This window comes from Sus scrofa, chromosome X (genome assembly GCF_000003025.6).
Source record: "Sus scrofa isolate TJ Tabasco breed Duroc chromosome X, Sscrofa11.1, whole genome shotgun sequence".
Classification (NCBI taxonomy): Eukaryota; Metazoa; Chordata; class Mammalia; order Artiodactyla; family Suidae; genus Sus; species Sus scrofa.
In genome coordinates, this window is record NC_010461.5 from 57166403 (window position 1) to 57179870 (window position 13468).

A 13468-nucleotide genomic window follows, 5' to 3' on the forward strand; every position below is an offset into this window, starting at 1 on the left:
GCCTGAGTATCCTAGATTCTGACTGGGCCCAAGAAGCCCTAGACACCTATTGTGGAATGTTGACTAGAATCCCAACATCCTTTAGTCCAACTCCCGTTACTTTATAAATAAGGAAAACGAGGAGTTCCCATTGTGGCACAGCAGAAGTGAATCTGACTAGGAACCATGAGGTTGTGGGTTTGATCCCTGGCCTCGCTCAGTGGGTAAAGGATCCGGTGTTGCCGTGAGCTGTGGTGTAGGTCGCGGACATGGCTCGGATCCCACGTTGCTGTGGCTGCAGCATAGGCTGGCAGCTGTAGCTCCAATTGGACCCCTTGCCTGGGAACCTCCATGTGCCACAGGTGTGGCCCTAAAAAGCCAAAAAATGAAATGAAATATAAGTAAGGAAAATGAGGCCCAGAGATGTCAAGAATTAAGTCATTGGCCTGAGATCCTGCAGCACATCGTAGGTCCAGCTGGAACATTGACCTCAGGTGTCCCGAGTCACATCCCACCCAGCTTCTAATCCTTGAGTGCTGGCCTCCGCCCCTGAGCCATCTGACTGACTTGTTGTGGCCCTGGCAGGTGGGGGGCATGTTTGACACGGTGCAGCGCAGCACCCAGCAGACCACGGAGTGGGCTGTGCTCCTCCTGGAGATCATCATCAGCGGCACTGTCGACATGCAGTCCAACAAGTAAAGCATCCCCATCCCCTCCCTCCAGTGGTGTACCCGAGAGGATCCCCTTCCCCAGACCAGGTGCACGACCCGCCAGACCCGCCACAATTGGTGTGGCTGATAGTGCGGACTCCGCGGTCCGGGGTTCCCCACACGGTCCTGGTGCCTGCTCCCCGCTTGTGTCCAACCCCGAGGTCTCTGTCTGTCTGAACCTCTTTCTCTGGTTTTCTCCCCACCTTCCTGCCACAGCGAGCTCTTCACCACCGTCTTGGACATGCTGAGTGTGCTCATCAATGGGACCCTGGCTGCAGACATGTCTAGCATCTCCCAAGGAAGCATGGAGGAAAACAAACGTGCTTACATGAATCTGGTGAAGAAACTACAGGTGCGTGGAAGCAACCAGGGCGAGGCCTGCGGACTTAGAGTTTCGGCTCCCTCTCTGTTTGTGGGCCCGCCTCAGGGGCATCGGCATCGTGCTGCCCAGAGTCCACTACCCTTCCCCTGCATGTCCGTGTTTTCTTTGTTATTTGGACGGCAAGGATTTACTGAGTGTCTTGTGCCAGCTGCTCTGCTGTCCCCTGAGACTTCCGGCCCCTCTTTTCCTCTGTCCTTGAACTCTTATCCCGTCTTCCTGCAGAAAGAGCTGGGGGAGCGCCAGTCAGACAGTCTGGAAAAAGTTCGCCAGCTACTGCCACTGCCCAAACAGACCCGAGACGTCATCACATGTGAGCCGCAGGGCTCCCTTATCGACACCAAGGGCAACAAGATTGCTGGCTTTGACTCCATCTTCAAGAAAGAGGCATGTGCCCTTGTCTTCCCTGCTCCTGCTCCCCGCCCTCCACCTTTGTTCCATTTCAGGCCAGAGCCTCCCCTGCCTTAACCTTATAGCTCTAAGAGGCTCATCAGGCTCTGTCGGTGCTGAGAGCCATCCCTGGGGTGTTGAGCTAATCACTTAATTTTTCCTCGCGTCTCTTCTCCCCAGCTCAGGAGTCTCACTGTCTTTCCTTGGTCTCTTTCATCACCCCACGCACCTTTGCACATACCACCCATTTCTCAGCACCCCACCCTCCTCTTTCTTCTGCCCCACCTGCCTCCTGTCCGCCTGGCTGCACCCCACCTCTCCGCCTGGCTGACAGCCCATATCTCTTTTATCCCTGTGTTTCTCTCCACTCCCACCCCCCACAACCATCCACCCATCTCTGCAGTTTTCTTTCCTCTCTCTCAGTTACAGTAGTTGTTGGGTAACCATAATCACTGTTACGGAGAAGTGGAGGGAGAAGGAGAAGAGGACACGATGAGCTCAGAATCGAAAGTCCCACCCATTCTCACAGCCATCCATCCTCTTCGTTCTTTTCCTGGCTCATCTTTCTCTATCTGCATGAGTGTCTCTGCCTCTCTCTTTCTGACTGTCTCTCTCATCCTCTTTTTCTCTCTCTCTCCCTGTCTCTGTCTCTCTCTCTGTCTTCAGTCTCTTGCTGCCTTTTCTTTCTCTGCCTTCCTGTTTCTATACCTGTCTTCCTCTGACAGTGTCTCTCTCTGTTTCTGTCTGTCTCCCTCTGCTCCCTCCACCATCATCCTCTCCCCTCTTAACTCTCTCTTCCCCACGTGTGTGTGTGTGTGTGTGTGTGTCGGTGTGTCTGTGTGTCTGTGTGTCCATGTCCATCTGTCTTCCTCTCGCCCTCTGCCCCAAATCTACCTATGGCTTTCTTTTATTGCCCACAGATAACTTTTCCTTCTCCTCTAAGTCCTCAAGGTCTGTCTTCTGTTTTCCAAGTCTCAACAGCTCACTGTTTCTCATTTTCCGGAGCAGGGTCTGCAGGTTTCCACCAAACAAAAGATCTCTCCCTGGGATCTTTTCGAGGGCTTGAAGCCGTCAGCACCACTGTCTTGGGGCTGGTTTGGAACAGTCCGGGTGGACCGGCGTGTGGCCCGCGGAGAGGAGCAGCAGCGGCTCCTGCTCTACCACACACACCTGAGGCCCCGGCCCCGCGCCTACTACCTGGAGCCACTCCCACTGCCGCCGGAGGATGAGGAGCCCCCTGCCCCCACCCTGCTGGAGCCTGAGAAAAAGGCTCCAGAGCCCCCCAAAACTGACAAACCTGGGGCTGCTCCGCCCAGCACTGAGGAACGCAAGAAGAAGTCCACCAAGGGCAAGAAACGCAGCCAGCCAGCCACCAAGACGGAGGTTAGCACTGCCGACACCACGACCCTGTTACGCCTCCCCAGCCCATGTCTCTTCCTGATTCTGTCTAGCGTCTGGTTTGTGGGAGGGGTAGGGGCATGTGGGGAAGAGGGACCCTTAGAATTAAAAAAAAAAAATGAGCCACGTAGATCCGGCTTCTGTTCCCCCCTCCTACCCTCCCTCACCTCAGCCTTCTCACCTTCCTCTTCTGCTATTCACACAGGACTATGGGATGGGCTCAGGCCGCAGTGGCCCCTATGGAGTAACAGTGCCTCCAGATCTCCTGCACCACCCCAACCCTGGCTCCATATCCCACCTTAGCTACAGGCAGGGCTCCATAGGCCTCTACACCCAGAACCAGCCACTCCCGGCAGGTGAGTGCCAGCCACCAGCCCGAGGGGCTTACCTGGACATTCCTCCTGCCTGAGGGGCGATGCCACTCTTCCAAGGAGCTGTGGATGCCCCAGGCACTGAGCAGGGGACAGAGGGGCCAGGAGACTAGAGAGGTCAGCCTGCTCCCCTTTCCAGGCGGCCCCCGCGTGGACCCGTACCGCCCTGTGCGGTTGCCAATGCAGAAGCTGCCGACCCGACCACCTTACCCCGGAGTGCTGCCCACAACCATGACTGGCGTCATGGGCCTGGAACCCTCCTACAAGACCTCTGTGTACCGACAGCAGCAGCCTGCAGTGCCCCAAGGACAGCGCCTTCGCCAACAGCTCCAGGCAAAGATAGTGAGAGGGGCCGTAGGGAGGGCCGTCAGGGAGAGGGGCTTTTGAGGGTCACAGAACTGAGGAGACACTTGGGATTTCCACAAGGACACAACGAGCAGGAGATATAAGAAATGAGGTGGCAGGATGTGTTTCCTAAGTTTGAGTTTCTCTCCTTTTTTCCCTTTAGCAGAGTCAGGGGATGTTGGGACAGTCATCTGTCCATCAGATGACTCCCAGCTCGTCCTACGGTTTGCAGACCTCCCAGGTAAGGGCACGAGATGGTGAGAATCGGGGCACTCAAGGCAGGCCACTCTGCACACTTTTGGCCCTGACTCCCTCTGTCCTCCTTCCCTCCAGGGCTATACTCCTTATGTTTCTCATGTGGGATTGCAGCAACACACAGGCCCCGCAGGTACCATGGTGCCCCCCAGCTACTCCAGCCAGCCTTATCAGAGCACCCACCCTTCTACCAATCCTACTCTTGTAGATCCTACTCGCCACCTGCAGCAGCGGCCCAGTGGCTATGTACACCAACAGGCTCCAACCTACGGACATGGGCTGACCTCCACTCAAAGGTACCCAGGGGAGCTGGGGGCTGTGCAGACACACTGGGGCTTGTGATTTGGGAAAACCTGGGCCTGAGGTGACGGGACTAGTCAGGACTTTTGGAGGCGTCGAGAACTCTTATCCTGCCACTTGGCCGGTCACCACAAAATGGCAGAGCTGGAAGGGACCCTGGAGACTAATACTTTCACACCCACTTCACCAACATATCTTTGAGGACTGGAGAGGGGAAATCGTTTATATGATTGTGAGAAGGAAAGACTTGAGGTTCATAGATGTGCTCTGTGGTGAGGAGTCATCTAGATGCAGTTTAGCACTGGAACGGACCAGCGAATGCATCCTCCCATTGTGCTGAATATCAGCCAGGCCTTAGTTAAGATATTGTCATCGTGGAGTTCCCGTCGTGGCTTAGTGGTTAACGAACCTGAATGGTGTCCATGAGGATGTGGGTTCAATCCGTGGCCTCACTCGGTGGACTAAGGATCTGGCATTGCCATGATTGAGCTATGGTGTAGGTTGCAGACTTGGCTTGGATCTGGTGTTGCTGTGGCTGTGGTGTAGGACAGCAGCTACACCTCTGATTTGACCCCTAGCCTGGGAACCTCCATATACCGCGGGTGTGGCCCTAAACCACAACAACAACAATAATAATAATAATGGCGTTCCTGTTGTGGTGCAGTGGAAATGAATCTGACTAGGAACCATGAGGTTGTGAGTTCGATCCCTGGCCCTGCTCAGTGGGTTAAGGATCCGGCGTTGCCGTGAGCTGTGGTGTAGGTGGAAGACTCAGCTCGGATCCCTTGTTGCTGCTAGGGGTCATTGGAATTGGACCTCTAGCCTGGGAACCTCCATAGGCTGTGGGTGTGGCCCTAAAAAGACAAAAGACAAAACCAAAAAAAAAGGAGTCACAAAGAAAAAAGATACTCTCATCATGTCTGGAGGTTCTGCAGCTTAGGATTGAGAACACTGGGAGGTGGACTGGGAGAAAAGTCCCTTACTTAGAGGTAGTGATTTACTGCCCACTGTGTGGTCAGCAGTATGCTAGGACTAGGCGGGGTGAGGAAAGCTTTTTTAAAAGAAATACAAAGTCCCTTACCACAGAGAGTTTTTACTATGGCTGAGGAGATGAGATTGACTCGGAAGAACACTTAGGGAACCCTGCAATGAAAGCCGTAATCAGCTGTGCAGTTGTGTGCTGTGAAGTAAAGTGGGAATTCAGGAAAAGTGTGGGATGATATCATTGTGGACCTGAGTCATCAGAGAAAGTTTCGTGAAGGAGGTCAGGCTTGAGTTGGCCCTTGAAGAAGAGCCGTGATTTGGATTTGTGGAGAAGTGGAGAAGGAGGGGGATCCTAGGTAGAGAGCACAGAGCAAACAAAAGGCGGCTGAGAGGACAGGAAGGAGAAGAGCTTGGATGGAGTGTACAGTTCTGCCAGGGAAGGAGGAGGGGATAGGCTGGCAGTGGGCAAGTTGAGAGCTTTGAATGCTCAGCGCTGGATTGAGACACAACCCTAGAAAGGGCTCTTTTGATCAGGAAAGTGATATGATGAGTTGGGCGTGTTGAGAGATGAGCGTGGAAGGTGTGAGGAGGATGCATAGGGAGGGTGAGAGAAGACTTGAGACGGGGCCCAGCCAGTAGCCTGTTGCCAAGAGGCGCGGATTGGGGTCAGGAAGGTGTAAGGAGCAGTCGAACTCAGCAGTCTTCAAGACCCCGAAATGTTAGGGACCGACAACAAGAGCAGCCAGAACAGCCTCAGTGAGTGTTGATAGAATGCCTAGCCTGCACTAAGATTTTCATTTTCGGAGTTTGCATCGTGGCACAGTAGAAACAAATCTAAGATCCATGAGGTTGAGGGTTTGATCCCTGGCCTCGATCAGTGGATTAAGGATCCAGCGTTGCCGTGAGCTGTGGTGTAGATCTCATTCATGGCTCAGATCTGGCATTGCTGTGGCTCTGGTGTAGGCTGGTGGCTACAGCTCCGATTCGACCCCTAGCCTGGGAACCTTCATATGCCACAGGTGCGGCCCTAAAAAGACAAAAGACAGAAAAAAAAAATTCATTTTCAAAAGCGAAAAATGGCTAGAACAGAATTGAAAAATTCCTAACCACAAAGGTTAAGAGACACTGACACAGGATATTGTCTTTGCCCCTCATTCCTCAACCCAGAACTCCATCAGAACGCAAATGGGCTCTTCTGGTTGGTGACAGGAGAAGCGAATGAAATGACCTATTGGTGTTTCTTTGGGAGCAGGGACCTGGGGCTCATCCATCTCTATTCTCTCCCCAGCCCATGCTGTGATCTCTGTGCCTCCTTGTCTTTGTAGGTTTTCTCACCAGACATTGCAGCAAACATCCATGATAGGCACTATGACCCCACTGGGTGCCCAAAGCGTCCAGGCTGGTGTCCGGTCGGCTTCCATCCTGCCTGAGCAGCAACAGCAACAGCAACAGCAGCAACAACAGCAGCAGCAGCAACAGCAGCAGCAGCAGCAGCAGCAGCAGCAGCAGCAACAGTACCACATCCGGCAGCAGCAGCAGCAACAGATCCTGCGGGTAAGGCCCTGGGATGTCATCTGGGACCTGGGAGCCCGAGGAGGAGGAGAAGGAGCAGCAGCAGCAACACAAGCTCCCCCGGAGGTTCACAAGATTGAACGAGGCAGTATATGTGTGTTAAGCCACCAGCAGGGCAGGGCAGCTGGCCTGAAGTTGGGGCTTAAGATACCAATTCTCCCCCCTTTTCCTGAGGGTTCTGGTAGGAGAGAGCTGGGAGTTGTCTGCTGGGTGCTCCAGGTTTGGTTTTCTCTCCAGCTCTCTGAGTGGGGAGAGCAGCAGACCCAGAGTTCCTGCCCTGTGTTTCTCCCCCTGTCCCCATCCCTCCACCACTGAGGTTCAGCCCATTGCTCTCTTTAGAGATCTTTCTGTCTTCACAACAGCAGCAGCAGCAGCAGCAGCAACAGCAGCAGCAGCAGCAACAGCAGCAGCAACAGCAGCAGCAGCAGCAACAGCAACAGCAACAACAAGCACACCAGCAGCAGCAGCAGCAGGCAGCTCCTCCCCAGCCCCAGCCCCAGTCCCAGCCCCAGGTAGCTCCCGAACTCCAGCCTCAGGCTATGGGAGAGCAGCCCAGGTTGGGCACACAGCCAGTAAACCTGGCTGGGGACAGTAGTGTGCAGTGGAGGAGAGGCGGGAGGCAAGGCAGGGCCCTCTACAGAGGGGTCCAGATGTGAGGATGGAGGAGGAGGAAGGATGGAGTTCATTCTTCCCCTTCCTGCTGTCACCTCAGTTCCAGCGCCAGGGGCTTCAGCAGACACAGCAACAGCAGCAGACAGCAGCTTTGGTCCGGCAACTCCAACAACAGCTCTCCAGTAAGCCCGCCTTCCTTCCCAAGGAGAGCCCCCATGGAATAACTGGGGGTGGGGTGGGGGGCCAAAGGAGTGGAGGTGATTGCTTCAGGCCCAGATTGAAGGGGGAAGCCCAGTCCTGCGTTCTGTCCCTTGCCTCTGGGCCTGAATGGGTCTCCTCCTGCAAACCCACACTCCTGCTTGGCCTCCCATGCCTGATAATCTCTGGTTTTTCACAGATACCCAGCCACAGCCCAGTACCAACATATTTGGACGCTACTGAGCCACCTGGAGGAACTGCTTGTGCACTGGATGTGGCCCCACTCTTTCCTCTCAATTCCCAGTCCCCTTCTACTAGCACCAGTAGTGGTTGGGGCTCTTCCCTCAGGCTCCATTTTTAATGAGTTTTTAGTATTTTTGTTAATGTGAGGCATTGAGCTGTTGGGTTTTGTATATTATTTATATAGAGACCCCAGAGCTGTTGCACCCAATACACAGAGCTTCTTTGCAAAGGGAGTGTGTGAGTCTGGCATGTCCGGGAAGGGCGGGCTCTCAGAAGGGTGCAGGGGCCGGACCGACCAGTCAGTGCCTTCATTCTGTTCAGTTCATCTCCCCTGTTTATCTTCCACCCCCTGAATTTCTGAATTGGATTGCTACCCTCTCTTCCCTTTTCCAACTTGGCAACATGTTAAGGGTTGGGGCCTTAGTCTCTCTTAATAAGGGCAGCTTACCTTCTCGGCTAGATGGTACAGCTTCTGAACAGCTTGTCTCCAGGGGCTGATACACCGCTGGTATTGGGGAGGGGCCGTCAGGCCAGAGGAAAACTCACTGGAACCTGACTCTCCTTCCACCCATCCCACATGCTGGCCTTTGGGCAAGCTTCAGGGTGGAGGGGGTGACAGACACTACCTGCCCTTTTTGCCACCTTATGGTCCCCATCATGCACTAAGCAGTATCCTAGACAGAGAACTTCCCTGAGTCACATTTCTGGGATGAAACATTGCCCTCCATTGGCAAGTGTCACCATTACATAGGGAAACATAGGAGAAACCTTTTCTCTTCTCTGCTCCTTTGCTGGAACTGCTTGTTTTCACATGACCCACCTTGGCAGTTACCCAGGATGACTTGCTCACTCCCGTTTGACAGTCGAGAAAACTCAAAACTATTGCTCCAGAGTCACATTTGGAACTGTGGCAGGACCATTCTGTACCCCTTTGCCTTCAGGTTTGGGGCCCTAGGCCTAAGGCTGTCCAGGAGAGCCAGTTGATTTATGACAGTGGAGTCTTCCGGTGTGCCCAGCTAGGGCTGGAAGAGGGCCAGCCCCAGCCTTGTGGGTGGGTGGTACCACGTGAGTTGACAACTTCAGGATCCCTTCCAGGCCACAGTTCCACTCTATCGCTGGGAAGCGTCAAAAAAAAAAAAAAAAAAGTGTGCTGGTAAAAACGGGAGCACCAATCAATACTCAAGTTATGAAAAAGTTAAAAAAAAAAAAAAAAACTCCCTCTTTGAGGTCAGCAAAGCCCTCGCTCGGATGGGACTTACCAAGTTTAAGAGGTTTGTTCCCAAGGAGTGTAATTCCCCAACAGAGTAACTGTGAACTTGATTGACTGAAGCTTTCTTCTGACCTGTCCTGTCCTGACAAATATTCTGAGGAGCTATAGAGATAGAGGCTTGACTGGGACAAGGGACACTCAGAGGGGCTGGGAGTGGGGGGGCTAATCAAACTGGACGGGTGCATTATACACAGAAGCACAAGACACAAAGACAGCCGGGTCTGGAGGGGAGAGAATGACGTGGTCAGACAACGGACCTGCTGACAGTCGGAGTCTGACATGCCCCAGTAGAAGCAGCAGAAAGGGAACAACACTGACCTTTGGGAGAGTGACAGGATGAGGGCAAAGTGCCCTCACCCCCCCCCCACTGGTTGCTGCTGGAGTGGTGCTGATGCTGGAAAGAGGTGAGGGATCCCAAAGTGGGGTGGAGGCAGGTCTTTGTGGAATACGGGGACTCCTGCAGCCACTGCCTCAGTTTCTCCCTTTGTTTCCAGGGTTCCGGCTTTGCAGGTAAAGTTTGGACTAGCTGTCCTGGAACATCACCTGTCTGTGACTTAAGGGGTGTGTGTGAGCGAGAGGGAGAAAGCTTGAGGAGAGCATGCTTCAGCCTGGGAAGAATTGGGCCATGCCCCAGGACTTGAGCCATCTCTGGCACAAAAGGAGTTAATGGCAGGGACCGCGCCCCCCCGTGTCCGGGCACGCGCAGCGCGCCCCCTCGGTGCGCGGGCACAGCAGCCAGGCTGCCGGAGAGCAGATCTCGGGGATTCGGGTGCGGAGCCCTTGGCCTGGAGGCGATATGGGTGGTCCGTGGCCCGGTTCAGTCGCTCGCAGCAGCCGGGGGAACAGGTGAGGCCGCCTGCCCCGGTCTCTCATCTTCTAGCTGCCCATACCTTGCCCCAATCCCATCCCCTCCCAATCCTGGGGTCCTCCACCCCCCAGTCAGTGCTCCCCATCCTTCTCAACCCCATGTTCTCCATCGGCACCCCTGACCCCCCCCCCCAATCCTTCCCCGATTCTCTTTTCTCCTCCACCTCCTCCCTGAATCCTACATCCTTATCATCCTCCCGCCCATGGTCCCGCTATTTCCACAACCTGGCCCGCATGCTCACCAAAATACCCCTCCTGAGGGCCCCTGTATTGCACATTACCAGTCCCCCCTCCCCCGCAGTGCAGCCCCATCCCTCTTCCATCCTAGCATCTCACAGCTAGGTTCCCTCCCCCACTCTCTGCAGCCCCCCCCCCAGGCCTTTATCCTATCCTCCCCCATTCCAATGCAGCTCCATCCCCCAATACCATTCCAAACCCGCGTAGCCCCCAATACTGCAGTTTTCGACACCAGTCCATTCCTGCACAATGCCCCTCGCCCAATACTGCTCCAGCCCCAAAAGTACCCCCAGATGCCATTCTAATCCCCGGCATTGCCACCTCCCCTTGTCTTCTCCCAAATTGCAAGTTGGACCAGGATGGAGATCTTGGCCTTGGGGACTCACAGTGGGTCCTAGGGTACAGAGGGCGTTTGGGGGTCGGTCGATTTGTCTAGGTGCTCACGGGGGAGGGGCTGCAGGGAATTGACTCAAAGGAGAATGGCATTTGGCGCCGAAGGGTTACTGGAGAGGGAGGCATCCTGAAAGGGTTAATGGGATTTTCTGGGAGGGGCGGCACTGAGGGGGTTAATGGTGTGGGGGGGTTGCTGGCGGGGAAGCCGTGTGAATGAGCGGTCTGTGCCCCGGAGTTGCCATGGAGACGGTGAATGGGGGGATTGTGTGAACTCAGCTGCGGACTATTCCCCCCCCATACACACACACACACACACACACACACACACACACACACACACACACACACTCCCTCCTGCCCCACCTCCCTACTCCTACCCCTTCCTTCCCCTTTCCCTCCTTCCCCCCACCCGGGTGCATTGTGGGCAGTGTCTGGGATTTAACCACCCATACTTTGCTCCCCATTTCCTCTGAGCCCCCACCCCTTTAGCCGCTTTGCCCGCCCTCCTTCCTCCTCCTCCTCCTTCTCTCTCTCTCCCTCTCAGTCTGTCTGTCTGTCTATCTGTCTCTCTCTCACATACACACATACACACACACACACACACACACACACACACACACATTCTCATTCCCCTCTCTTGGCCGATGGCCGGGCGTTCCCAATCTCCCTCCCCCACCCCTTCTGCCAGTTCTTAAAGGAGCAGGCCTCCAATCTGGGATGGCGGGAGAAATGAGGGGAAACTAAATTGTGTGTATGTGTGTGTGTCCATGCGGGAGTGTCTGTGTGTGCCTGTGTATATGTGCTGACCGTACAACTGTTGTGCCAGAAGGCCTGTGTGCCTTGAGTGTGTTGCTATTTCTGTTTGTCTCCACCTATGTGTCACCATTATGCTGCATGTGTCTCTGGATATTTACCTACGCGGTGTGTGTGTGATTAGGCTTCAGTAAGTCTCTGTGTGTCTCTGAATATATCTCTCTGTGAGTCTCTGGCTCTCTGTGACACTCTGTCTCAGAATGTGGGACTACATGAGGGGATCTCTGTGGGTTTGGAATGTATGTCTGTGACTGAATATCGCAGTGTCTGTGATTCTGGCTTGGTCTCTCACTCCTCCTTTGAGTCTTTGTGAGTTTATTTCCATCAGTCTCTGAGTGTGTGTCCCCCGCACTCCGTTGTTTATTTTACACTGGCTGAGCATCCACAATGCCTAGGGTGCTAGGCAGAAGGCTTTCTGCCTCAGTTTCTGGCATCCCGTGTGAATTAGAGATAGCCACAGAAAGGACCAAGGCTTAAGGGCTTGAGAGCAGCGAAGGCTGCTGAGAAATGTACGGGAGGGTCTGGAGACTCTGGTGAAGGGCCATCCTTCCCCCTGCCTTACGGGAGGGAGAAGGGGATCTCTCTGGGGGACCCTTTGCTTATCTGCGGCTTTCCCTTCTTCTGCCTTAGTCCCGGAGTGAGGGTCATGATCCTACCCTCTCCTGACCTGGAGGTCTCTGTGTGGGGTTATGGGTCCCAGGGGCTAAGAGGTCAGTGGCCATGCAGCATGCCTAGAAACCTGAGCTCCATTTCCTGTTCTCCCACTGCCTGCTACCACATGCTCCTCTAGATCCAGCTGACCCCGATGAGCTCTGTTAGCTGAGGAGTTGAAGTTGAGGACTGGGAATTTGCAGCAGCCACTGTCACTCTGTCGTTCCCCTTGGCTTTTCCAACCAAGGCCAGTGGCTCTGACTGGCAGTGGAGATCACCTGTGGGTCCCCGGAATGGCGGGCATGGGAAACCTCTCCTACCTGTAGGAGAAGGGCCCAAGCCCAACAGGGCCCCAAAGAGCGACTCCATAGCCTGCCCCGACCATCTTGGATGACGCATGCTTCCCTCTTTTCACAGGCCTGTCTGGCCCTGAGGGAGACCCCTTTCTGAAGCTGTGGTGCTTGGACGACCTGCTCTCCACATTGCCGGGCACCTGTAGGTGTCCCTCGAGAGCTCAGTTTTGAGGTTCAAGCCAGTGTGGCCATGAAGGGGCTGCCTATTGGGCTGATGCTGTGACCCTGGAGTCTGCCTTTCCTGCCAGTCCCCCTGCCCGGAACATGTGGCTGCGGCTTGGCCCGCCCTCGCTGTCCCTGAGCCCCAAGCCCACAGTTGGCCGGAGCCTGTGCCTCAGCCTGTGGTTCCTCAGCTTGGTGCTGAGGGCCAGTACCCAGGCCCCAGCACCCACAGTCAATACTCACTTTGGGAAGCTAAGGGGTGCCCGGGTACCATTGCCCAGTGAGATCCTGGGGCCTGTGGACCAATACCTGGGGGTGCCTTACGCAGCTCCCCCGATCGGCGAGAAACGTTTCCTGCCCCCCGAACCGCCCCCGTCCTGGTCGGGCATCCGGAACGCCACACACTTTCCCCCAGTGTGCCCCCAGAACATCCACACAGCTGTGCCCGAAGTCATGCTTCCTGTCTGGTTCACGGCCAACTTGGATATCGTCGCTACTTACATCCAGGAGCCCAATGAGGACTGCCTCTACCTGAACGTCTATGTGCCCACGGAGGATGGTGAGTGCAGCCAGGCACTGTGCCCTCCCTGCCTTCCACCCGCCCCGCTGTGTTTCTGGCTGGCATGTGGTCGTGTGCCCTGCAGCATGCATCTGTCCGTCTGTGAAAATGCTTCTAACCATCACTCTGCTTGGCCTCCCCCCTCCTCCTCCCTGTTCTCTCCTCTCCCAGCATTGTCTGAGCTCCCATGTGTGAGTGACACTGTTACCAGGAGGGGCCTGGCCAGGCCTGAGAGCTTTGACAGGTCTAGGGCCAGATGCTGGATGGGGTTCCCCTGGGGAGTATGGGTCACTGCTGGCAGCTGCCCGCGGGAGGATGCTGGCTCCACCAGGCCCCCCTGTTGCCATCCCACCTGCTTTGAGAGGTGGTAGGTGTGTGTGGCCAAGGGAGCCGGGTGTGTGTGGGGGGTGGGGGGCAAGCCTGGTGG

General features: G+C 55.2%; 2 protein-coding genes across 4 annotated transcripts in view; both read left to right on the forward strand.

The window, feature by feature from the left end:
• The window catches only part of MED12 (mediator complex subunit 12), a 23484-nt gene extending 15519 nt beyond the window's left edge, over nt 1-7965 (forward strand). The window contains exons 34-45 of the mRNA XM_001927848.6: nt 565-674; nt 906-1041; nt 1294-1455; nt 2467-2841; nt 3062-3212; nt 3367-3560; nt 3736-3813; nt 3906-4123; nt 6437-6665; nt 7055-7195; nt 7396-7477; nt 7693-7965. Coding sequence (XP_001927883.2) covers nt 565-674; nt 906-1041; nt 1294-1455; nt 2467-2841; nt 3062-3212; nt 3367-3560; nt 3736-3813; nt 3906-4123; nt 6437-6665; nt 7055-7195; nt 7396-7477; nt 7693-7736 — 1920 coding nt within the window. The 3' untranslated portion in view covers nt 7737-7965. The remainder of the gene's footprint in view (nt 1-564; nt 675-905; nt 1042-1293; nt 1456-2466; nt 2842-3061; nt 3213-3366; nt 3561-3735; nt 3814-3905; nt 4124-6436; nt 6666-7054; nt 7196-7395; nt 7478-7692) is intronic.
• NLGN3 (neuroligin 3) overlaps nt 8104-13468 on the forward strand; it is a 30265-nt gene continuing 24900 nt past the window's right edge. For all 3 annotated transcript variants that reach the window (XM_005652652.3, XM_005652653.3, XM_005652654.3), the window contains exons 1-2: nt 8104-9852; nt 12385-13041. In XM_005652652.3, the coding sequence (XP_005652709.2) occupies nt 12585-13041 (457 nt within the window). In that variant the 5' untranslated portion in view covers nt 8104-9852; nt 12385-12584. The remainder of the gene's footprint in view (nt 9853-12384; nt 13042-13468) is intronic.